Genomic DNA, 10,745 nt, shown 5'->3' with positions numbered 1-10,745 from the left:
GGTCCATTTCAGATTTGCATATGCTTCATTTTCAGGACTATACCGTAAAATGATACGGAGAAACGGATGGACGGCATGGATATAGAAAACATGCATCAAGGTGGGTCCCAGAGTAAGGGCCGAACTGTCTTGAGAAGGGCAGGGTCATTTTCGTCCATTTTTTTTCCCAACTTGTAAAGAAGGTGGGCCATGGCAGTAGGGTCTCCGTTTTCACGAGGGAGGAGGGAAGCGAGAAGGGCATGGAGAAGATGAAAAAGCAGAAGAGGAAAGGACGGGAGATATCTCAGCTGGAAATTCCTTGCTTTTATCAACGTCAAATAATTGAAGAGGGAGTGCTCGATTCTTCCTTTGCTTTGTCCACTACTCTCTGCCACTACAAAATGCCCCTCCCTCCCACTAAAATTACTACTTTGCCAAACCCAGGTAGAAGAGGAAGACGGAGAAGAGGAATCCAAATGCATTGAGGTTTTTTTTTTTTTTAAAGAGAGAAACCGCTTTCCTTATTCTCTCAGATCTGCTTCCCGCCATATTCCTGCTCCAGATCTGGTGATTTCCAGCCATGGGTCTTGAGATTTCACTTCTCATGGCGGTTTCTGCCACGGAACAGCTGTAAATCGACGAATAACCGCTTCTGGTAGAGGAATTGGGGAGTTTTCTCCATCGGAGTCGGTGATGGAGGCTGGATTCTCGTAGTTTTCGGTTTCTGTGGGAATTTGGGCTTTTACAGTGGCAAAAAAGGATGGAGAGAAACCCTAGATGTGTGTAAAGATATGTGAATTTTGTCTGTTTGTCTCTCAGTCTTTATCTGCGTCTATCAAACGGAAGAAAATTCAAGGAATCTCGGCATTTTGGGGCTGTTTCTTTATTCGCCTTCTTTAGAAACCCTAAATCCGCAGAGGAATTCGGAAAATCGTCGTGTTTTTTCAGAATTTGGAGGGGTTGTTTCTGATTCTTTCTTGGACAGTGGGAGACTCGTCTCTTTCTAGGGTCTGTGAAGAATGGAAGGAGAGGTGGGTGCGCAAGTCGCTCCGACCTTCATTCATGAGGCACTCCCTGGTCGATTCTGCGAAAGGCCGCCTGTGACCCGGAAGCGCGATTTGCAGTGGCAAAATGATAATTTTCAGCAGCAGCTGCGGTTGAATTCCGGTTTTCAAAATCAAAGCTCAAAGAATCATTGGGACCCGAAGGTATGGGACTGGGACAGCGTTGCATTCGTTGGGGAACCTGTTCGTGAGGTGGCTGAGGGTCTCCGTCTGGGGCCTGCGGAAGTGGTTGATGTTGATGCAGAGGAGAACAGAAAAGGGGAGGGAACCCTAATGCCTTTGGCACTGAGGAAGGGCTCGGCTGACGAAAATGGGGAGAATCTTACTTTGAAGCTCGGGGGAAGCACGTATTTTTCATCAGAAGTGCCGGTCTTGAGGCCAAACAAGCGGGTCTGTTCTGGATCGCCGGGTGGCACCGGCAGCTACCCGATGTGTCAGGTGGATGATTGCAGGGCAGATCTATCAAGCTCGAAGGATTATCATCGACGGCATAAGGTGTGCGAGCACCACAGCAAGACGGCCAAAGCGCTTGTGGGGCAGCAGTTGCAAAGGTTCTGCCAGCAGTGTAGCAGGTAAACCATTTTCAACCACTAATTCTCAGCTTGGGTATTTTTGAATGTTTGGACGGGAATTTACCTGGGTTTCTTCAGCATATTGATGGGGTTGTAGTCCTTATTTATTTATTTATTTTATATTTGGTTTCTAAATTTGGATTCAATGTTTTTCTTTTGATTTTTTTTTTTGCTTCTTAGCAGCTTTCTTCTTTTAAAATTATTTTTTGTGCCCTCACTTTACGGGTAAATTTGATCCTTTTCGTTTTGGTTCCTTAAAGTGGAAATGAAGTAGTTTATGTTGCAATTCTATTTTTGTATTAAGTTGTAGCTTTACGGGTTTACGGGTATGAGGATTTTTTTTTTTCTCCCTTTTGTTGTTGTTGCTGCTGCTGCTATGTGGGGGGTTTTGGGGCTGAAATTGGAAGGTTTGGATCTGAATTTAGTACTTAACTATCATTTTGCAGGTTTCACTTGCTTTCGGAGTTTGATGAGGGTAAGAGAAGCTGTAGGCGTAGGCTTGCCGGGCATAATCGGCGGCGGAGGAAAACCCAACCAGAGGATGTTTCCTCCCGGCTTTTAGTCCCTGGAAACCAGGAGAGGAATGGTAGTGGAGAACTGGATATCATCAATCTATTAACCGTTATAGCACGTCTGCAGGGTAGGAACGTTTCTATGTTGTATTTGGGAATGTATTAGCTTCCCATCATCATCATCATCATCATCATCATCTATATTTTAACTGTTAGAATTGTAATTGCAGGAAATAATGTGGATAAAACTACCAATGGTCCATCAATTGCTGATGCAGACCGTGTCATCCAGATTCTTAGTAAGATAATCTCGTTACCCATGTCTACAGGCTCTGCAAAATTGCCTGTGCTGGGAGGTTTTGATCTGAATATCTCTCAGACATCACAAGCTTCTTCAGAACAGCCATCCAGTATGAACAGAAACCAGCCTGCTTCATCAAACGTGGACTTGCTTGCCGTTCTTTCTGCTGCATTGGCAGCATGTTCTCCTAATGTCCTTGCGATTCTGTCTCAAGGAAGCAGTGATATTAGTTCCTATGATAAAACCAAGGCAAACTCCCTGGAGCAGGATGCTGGTTTCAATTTACAGAAGAAGGAAAGTTCTGTATTTCCTTCAGTTGGAATGGAAAGAAGTAACAGTAGTTATCGATCTCCGCTGGAATTATCTGAGTGCCTGGTTCAAGATGCTCAACCAAGTTTATCATTGCAGCTCTTTAGTTCATCTCCAGAGGATGGCAGTTCACCAAATTTAGGATCATCCAGAAAATACTTCTCTTCAGACAGCAGTAATCCCATGGAAGAGAGGTCTCCACCATCATCTCCTCCTCTTGTGCAGAAACTGTTCCCTCTGCATTCGGCAAAGGAAATTATGAAACACGAGAGGATGTCAGTTTGCAGAGAAGACAATGTGGCAATCGAGGCTAGCACGAGTAACGACTGGAGCTCGGCTCTGGAACTCTTTAAAGGGTCTAATGGAATGGTTGGTAATAATGGAGTTTCGGTTGTACCATTTCAAGCAGGCTACACATCTTCATCTGGCTCAGATTACTCGCCTTCTAGTTCGAATTCTGATGCGCAGGTAATGATGCTCTTCTGTTACCTGATTGGCCTCTCGTAAAGGCTTTTTGTCTCACCTTCTTTTTGAGTTCCAATCATGGGCAACTGTGCTGCAGTTATGGGAATTAAACACAGTTACACGCTGCCCTATGCAGGATCGGACTGGGAGAATTATTTTCAAACTTTTTGACAAGGACCCTAGTAGCTTTCCAGGGACACTCCGAGCTCAGGTAAGAGGAGCAGGGCATGAATTGGTAATTGAGTAATATGCATCTGCCCAGATACTTAAAAATTGCTTGTGAATTTTGCATTTCAGATCTTAAGTTGGCTCTCTAACAGTCCATCAGAAATGGAGAGCTATATTAGGCCAGGATGCGTGGTTTTGTCAGTCTATGTATCTATGCCTTCTATTGCCTGGGAGGAGGTGAGTGCAATTTTTGTTTAACATAGAAGGGCATTTTCATGGTAGCTTTTCCAGCTAATTACAAGTTGTGCATTGGATTTGCAGCTACAAGAAGATCTCATTCGGTGTGTGAGCACACTCCTTCAGGGTTCTGATTTGGATTTCTGGAGAACTGGGAGGTTTTTGGTCCATACCGACAGGCAGCTGGCATCTCATAAAGATGGTGAGCATTTACTATAGCCCTTGCTATTTGATTTCTACAAATTTAGTGGATTTTATAATTGATCTCTTTTCTTTCTGATTCATTACTTCTGCAAGGCTCATTCTCATTACAGTAGTGCTACACCAGGTTCATTAATAGGCAAAATAACCATTCACAGAAAATTGAATGGGAAGGTCTTAGACAAGAAATCAGAAATTTACAAAATTGGGACTGATTCCTGGAATTGAAACATTTCTGATGCTGCTTATCATGAACATTCAGGCAAGATCCGTCTATGCAAATCTTGGAGAACATGGAGTGCTCCTGAACTGGTCTCTGTATCACCTCTGGCATTCGAGGCTGGGAAGGAGACATCTCTTATTTTGAGAGGTCGCAATTTGAATGTTCCCGGCACCAAGTAAGCAGTGGATAATGGTTTCCTGAATATTATATGACATGAAGAATGTTTTCCTCTAACCAGCGTACTTTTACTGTATGCAGAATTCACTGCACATATAGGGGGGGATATGTGTCAAAGGAAGTTTCAGGATCTTATTCGGGCACCATTTATGATGACTCTAGCGTGGAGAATTTTAGCTTCCCAGGTGGAGCTCCCAATGTCTTGGGTCGCTGTTTCATAGAGGTAATCAATTCAAACCGGATTGGTCAATAACAGGCAAAAGAAAGACTATCATAACCCATGTCTTTTTCACATGACTAAATCATGAATTGATGATACTTACTCACCAATTTTAGGCTTTCTTCCTTTGATAATCTTCCCTTCTTCGAAATCTCTGTGTAGGTGGAGAATGGGTTCAAAGGCAACAGCTTTCCTGTTATACTTGCAGATGCTGCTATATGTCGAGAATTGAGGATCCTTGAATCTGAGTTTGAAGAAGATGCAAGGAGGACAGATGTCACTTTGGAGGACCCGATTCGAGATTTTGGGCGGCCGAGGTCAAGGGAGGACCTTCTACACTTCCTAAATGAACTTGGGTGGCTGTTCCAAAGAAAGGGCACCTCTGCCAGTAGTGCTTTTTCTCCTGCTCGATTCAAATTACTCTTTGCATTTTCGGTAGAACGGGACTGGTCTGCTGTGGTTAAAACACTTTTGGACCTATTCATAGAAGGCAACTCCGGAAGAGATGGGCTATCTGGGGAATCACTGGAAGCACTTTCAGAAATCCAACTCTTGAACAGGGCTGTGAAGAGGAAGTGTCGGGAAATGGTCGAATTGCTCCTCCATTACTTCGTAAGTGGTAGTAACAATGCTTCAAAGAAGTACCTTTTCCCCCCAAACGTAGCAGGACCAGGTGGTGTCACACCGCTGCATTTGGCTGCTTGCACTCAGGACTCTGAGGACATGGTTGATGCGCTGACAAATGACCCACAAGAGGTACTTCTTTAACTTCATCTTGTTTACAACTTGCTTCAGGCATGGTTTTGATGGTCTGAAATGCTTGCTTGAATCTCTCCCATGGCCTGTTCGTTTGAATCTTTTTTAGTGGCTTTATCCCTTCAGGAACCTGTGGTTTGCAAGGGATGTCTGCCATAAAATGGCTTAGATATTTTAAATTTGATACCAGTTGCAGTTTCTTGATCAACCTCTGTTGTTTGGAATTGGTAACATATGTTGGATGAATTTTCACTCGATGATGTGCTTGTTTTCTGAAATCGTCATAGGTTGGGTTGAAGTGCTGGAGTTCTCTGTTGGATGTAAGTGGGCATTCTCCGCATGCATATGCCTTGATGAGGAACAACCATTCTTACAACAGGGTGGTGGCTAGGAAAGTTGCTGACAGGAGAAACCGTCAAGTGTCGATACCCATCACGAATGCGGATATCTCCTTGGAGCAGTCGTGGATGATGGTAGATGCTGATAAACTTAATCCTCAGGGTACGCGAGGGCGGGCTTGTGCCCAGTGTGCAGTTGCAGCTACACGGAAGTCCAAGCTAGTGCCTAGTGTGCAAGGGTTGCTTCACCGCCCCTACGCCCGCGCAATGCTGGCAATTGCTGCTGTCTGTGTTTGTGTCTGTTTGTTCCTCCGGGGCTCTCCAGATATTGGTTCTATTGCCCCCTTCAAATGGGAGAACGTAGATTACGGCATGATCTAGTACAAGAAAGGAAGAAGTAGAGATAAAAAAAGGTATGCAGATGACAGGGAGGGTTTGCTTCTAATATGCGTTTACGCAGTAAAAAAATGCTTCCGAATATGGAAAATGAGGAATGCCGATATGAGGGTCACTGCTTAAATGTGTGGCAAACATGTCCAGTGATCACCAAGTGTTCATTTGGTGCACCACCATGTTGATGGACTATAGGCCAAGAATCAGAGTGATTGGACACACCTGAAGTCTGACCATCCAGTAATGACATATGCTGGTTGAACGTCAAACTCGGCTTTAGCTGTTCCATCGACAAGCCACTGGTATGATGGTTGCACCTGTCCAATCCCCTTATTATAGCATGGCCTATGCACATGGTGGCCCACCAGGTCAACATTCCCTATCGCCGACATGTTTGCCAGCTTCTACCACGAGGAAGTGGATAGAACTTCTATGCAGGGACCCGCACACTAGCATTTGTAGGAAGGACATACTTTCTTAGGGCGGCTGTGGTTGAGATTTTTTAAGAGGAAGAAGAGAATCAAAAGCCACCCAGTAATACATTGTGAAAAAGAGAGGCCCAAGAGAGTTGAGGGGGTTGAAATGCAATAACTAGTGGAAAGAAAACAGAAACAGAAGCAGCAGAGAAGCAGATATGTAAAAAGGGGAAATAAAATGTTAAAACATGGTTCAAAATACCCAGATGAGAAAGAGGGATAGACAAATGTTGGGTATGATAAGATAGGAAGATTTACTGTTTCTGTTTGTAACGGAGTGGTGTTTACTAGTGGTAATTGTAAGTTACTTGGATTCATGGCAACGACAGGTAGAGAGGGTTACAAACTTGGAAAAAAAAAAAAAAAAAAAAAACCAAAACTGACCATGACAGTATCAGTCACTGGGAAATCAGAATACATAGGAAAATTGAAACTATATATGATCATGTTGAGCAAATATTAAATATTTATTCAAGGTATTGGGAAACAATAAAATAAGTATGCTTTTACTTGTGATCTTATTGGATAGAGCTGCTACTGGTCGTAAGTGGAAGAGGATGCTGTTATTTTCTTCACTGAGTTGGAATCCACCGTTGTTGTTTTAATACTCTTCTTGGACCTTTCTTTTCTTGGGCCTCACAAGCAGCATCTGTGTAGTCGCTTTCAGTTACTGGATATTCGCTGGCGTCAGGTCGGTGGTGGGTTACAGCGTGGTGAAACAGGGAATGCAAAAAAGGGTGCGATCTGGTGGTACCGGAAATGAGTCGAGTCAATATGATGTATTCAGGAAATCAGACCCGTCTAATGGATATGATGCCTCATTTTACCGATAAAGCCCAAAAATTAGCCCAAACGGGTGGGCCAGAACGCAGGGCACAGGTCGAGATATGACGCTTACCCATGATTTCGCTGGGGGCCTACCTTGTTGTTTATATGAAATCCAGGATGGTCGTACGCTTATCTTTCCTGGATTAAGGGAGCCAAAATCAGGATGTTCGGCAACTCAGGTGGGCTCCGGTTAGAACCAAGGGTGAGCATCCCCTCCCATCTAGTTCCCTGTGCTGTGGTCCACTCAAGCTTCGGATCTAGCTGATTTTCACGACGTAAGGATAAACTGAGAGGATGCGATAAGGTGGATGTAATAAATGCATCACATGCCCCACAGCTGCTCGAGGAAGCGGATTGGCTGATGTGCCTCACACCAGCTATATAGCTGCTGTAGGTACGTGTCGTGCGAAGACGAGCACGGACGCTCCTCGAGCTCTGAGTTGTACGAACGGTTCAAAGGAGATCAAAGTTACATGGACCCCACCGTGATGTATTTATTATATCTACACCGTTCATCTATTTTTAGAGATCATTTTAGAGCATTATCCAAAAGATGAATCATATCAAGAGATTATCTGGACCACACCACAGATAGCCGTGGATATAATGATTTTCACCGTTAAACAGTTTGTAGCGCCCATCGTAACTTTTACTTTACATCCAATATGTTCATAAGGTCACAAATACCTGAATGAAGAGAAAAACCAAATTTCATATTGATCCAAAACTTCTGTAACCCCAAAAAGGGTTTCAATGGTAGACGTTCAATGCCCCACTTGTTTTTGCAGTGTGGTCTAATTGATATTTATATTTATCTTATTTTTCGCCTCAAGCCTTAAGATGAGCTTGCCAAATGGATGGACGGTTTGACGGTTTGGATATAACACATGGCCCATGATCAGATTCACTGAACTTACTGGTGTCAATGCAGCAGCTATATACCTGGTGTGAGGCACACCAGCCAATCCGCTTCCTCTGCTCGATACCACTGGAACACGGACGCCGATTAGCTACTGATGGCGCCAGTAGCGAAAATACCTACCGGAGTGACGTCACCAAGTTCTGTGGGCCCTAGTATGTGTTGTATCGGCACCGTCCGTCCATTGAGAGATCATTTTAGCGCACGAGCCAAAGAATGTCCAAAGCTCAAGACGACTCCACCGGGCGCGGATTGGATACTGACAAGGTAAGTAGCTAAATCGCTACTCAAGTTACGTCAGTAAGCTCTGTGGACTCCACCATGATGCATGTGTTGTATCCATACCAACCAACTATTTGTAGAGATCGTTTTATGGCATTACAAAGAAAATGAGATAGATCTAAACGTCAAGTGGATCCATCACAGAAAACCGTGGGTGCCGTCACACCTACCATTGAAACATTTATAGGGCCCACGGTGATGTATTTTTGAGATCCATCCTATTTATAAGTTAACATAGAGATAGATGAAGTGCAAACAAAAATATCAGCTTCATCGGAAACTACTGTGGCCCCTGAGAAGTTTTGAACGGTGGATGTCATTGTCCCCACTATTTTCCATGGTAGGGTCCACTTGAACTTTAGATCTATCTCATTCTCTTTGTAATGACATAACACGATCTCTAAAAATGGTTGGACGGGATGGATACAACACATGCATCATGGTGGGGTCTACAGAGCTTGGTGTGGCGATTTGACTACTGACCTTGTCAATATCCAATCCGAGGCCGACTCCACCATAGACATCGGTGGGGACATGCACACCGTTGAAGCCTTCCCGAGCACAGACATGGGCGAAGGGAAAACACAAATATCAGCTTAATCCAAAACTTCTAGGCCCCTGAGAGGGTTTTAATGGTAGGTGTTCAATCCCCACTTTTCTGTGCTGGGTCCACTTAAGCTTTGGATCTGCCTCATTCTTTGGTTCGTGCCCTAAAATGATCTCTCCAAATGGATGGACGGTGTGGATACAGCACATACCTCATGGTGGGGCCACAAAACTTGGTGAGCACACCTCTTTGCTCCCCGTTGACATGATACTCTGGGTCGTGCAGGCCGTGATATCGTTGTACATGTACTCGCATGCACCTCAAGTGGTAAGAATTGTATAACCTCAACAAGAAAACTTCCAACAATCGGAAGTTGGGATTCTCTAATCAATCTGATTTGGGATCACTGACGTATATGCAGCTTGTGCAATCGAAAACACTTGCCTGACCTTCGTTGCGGACACGGCAGCCGTTACTTCCGCTGAGCCGGATGGAATGCCTTCATGTGGATGAGATCTACCCCGTCCATCAGGTGCATCACCATGTGTTTGTACTAGTGCTAAAAAATCAGGCCATCTCAACACTCAGGCAAGTTACAACATGAAAAACAGTTGAGATGAGAGAAGTCCCACCATTAAACTCGTCCAAATTTCGTGGGGGGTGCGTTCCACCCTGGTGTTTATAAAATTGAAGAGAGATTATTATTAAAGATTCCTTCTGAATTTGCTTGGCAACCATCCACGGTGCATTGCATATTTCCAAGGGCCTGTCTTGTGGAGTATTAATTTCATTTTAGTTAATTATATTTATGTATTAGAGATTATTATTGTTGATTGGTTATCGAGATTGTTTTCAATCAATTCCAAAAAGATATTGACTAAAATGAGATGAACTTTGTTTTGGGCATCTGCCAAACAGGGTTCAAGTCTGTATTTTGTTTAGCTAAATACTTTCTTCTGAGCTTGGTCTTGCTAAATTGTGATTTGTTTTGTATCTAACAAGTGAGGTCATTATGTCGTGATCCATGACATTGATAAATGCACCGTGCCATGCTGGCCATGCACTAAATATCTATTCTCTAATAAATTTCAAACTTTTAAGAAATATGTCTTCAACCACTCACCAAAAAAAGGGAAATATTCCATTTCCAGAATCTTTCGGTGCTGGGGATTTTTGAATTGGGACATCCATTGCGAGGCCCGCCCGGATCTCTTCGTGCGTGGAATATTTTGGGATGGGACATATATTTTGGGCTAGCTCTATTCAAAACTCTGATTGTTCATGCCCCAACCGGTTCCATTGACACCCCTACTTAACTATGGGCGTGGATTGGGTACTAGCCCTCAAGGACAACTAGAGACGGGACGGTCATGTCAGGGCATGTACGGTCATGTCAGGGCATGTGTGGGGCCCACCTTGATGTCTATATTTCAGCAACATGTTCATTTATTTTGATAGATCATTTCAGGGAATGGGCCCAAAAAGAGTTAGATGTATGACTTAAGAGGATCACACCTTATGAAGCAGCGGAGATATAAGCCTTACCCTTCACTTTGATAGATCATTTTAGAGAATGAGCCCAAAAGGAGTTAGATGTATGACTTAAGAGGATTACACCACATGAAGCAATGGAGATATAAACCCTACCATTGAAAACTTCTTTTGGAGCACATAAGTTTTGGATATAATTGATATTTACGCAATGAAGAGGTTGTAGGGCTATATACAAGCCAAGCTAGCTAAAAATGTTTGCTCAGCTTGACTCGATCTAACATGGT

The 10,745-nt window shown here is 43.7% G+C and overlaps 1 protein-coding gene across 2 annotated transcripts; it reads left to right on the top strand.

Annotated features, from left to right (window-relative positions):
- Positions 1–205: 205 nt before the first annotated feature.
- LOC131218929 (squamosa promoter-binding-like protein 14) lies at positions 206–6,912 on the top strand. 2 transcript variants are annotated; one of them, XM_058213813.1, is made up of 10 exons: positions 206–1,615; positions 2,062–2,255; positions 2,358–3,205; positions 3,300–3,413; positions 3,500–3,607; positions 3,692–3,809; positions 4,071–4,206; positions 4,290–4,431; positions 4,591–5,184; positions 5,472–6,912. In XM_058213813.1, exons 1-10 carry the CDS (start codon positions 999–1,001, stop codon positions 5,901–5,903), a joined length of 3,303 nt encoding a protein of 1,100 aa, XP_058069796.1. In that variant the 5' UTR covers positions 206–998; the 3' UTR covers positions 5,904–6,912. The 2 variants fall into 2 exon arrangements, with proteins under 2 accessions (XP_058069796.1, XP_058069804.1); XM_058213821.1 differs by having other exon boundaries at positions 207–1,615; positions 3,339–3,413.
- Positions 6,913–10,745: the final 3,833 nt, after the last annotated feature.

This window comes from Magnolia sinica, chromosome 1 (genome assembly GCF_029962835.1).
Source record: "Magnolia sinica isolate HGM2019 chromosome 1, MsV1, whole genome shotgun sequence".
NCBI lineage: Eukaryota > Viridiplantae > Streptophyta > Magnoliopsida > Magnoliales > Magnoliaceae > Magnolia > Magnolia sinica.
The sequence above is the reverse complement of the archived record's forward strand: the minus strand, read 5'-3'. Positions and strand labels throughout refer to the sequence as shown.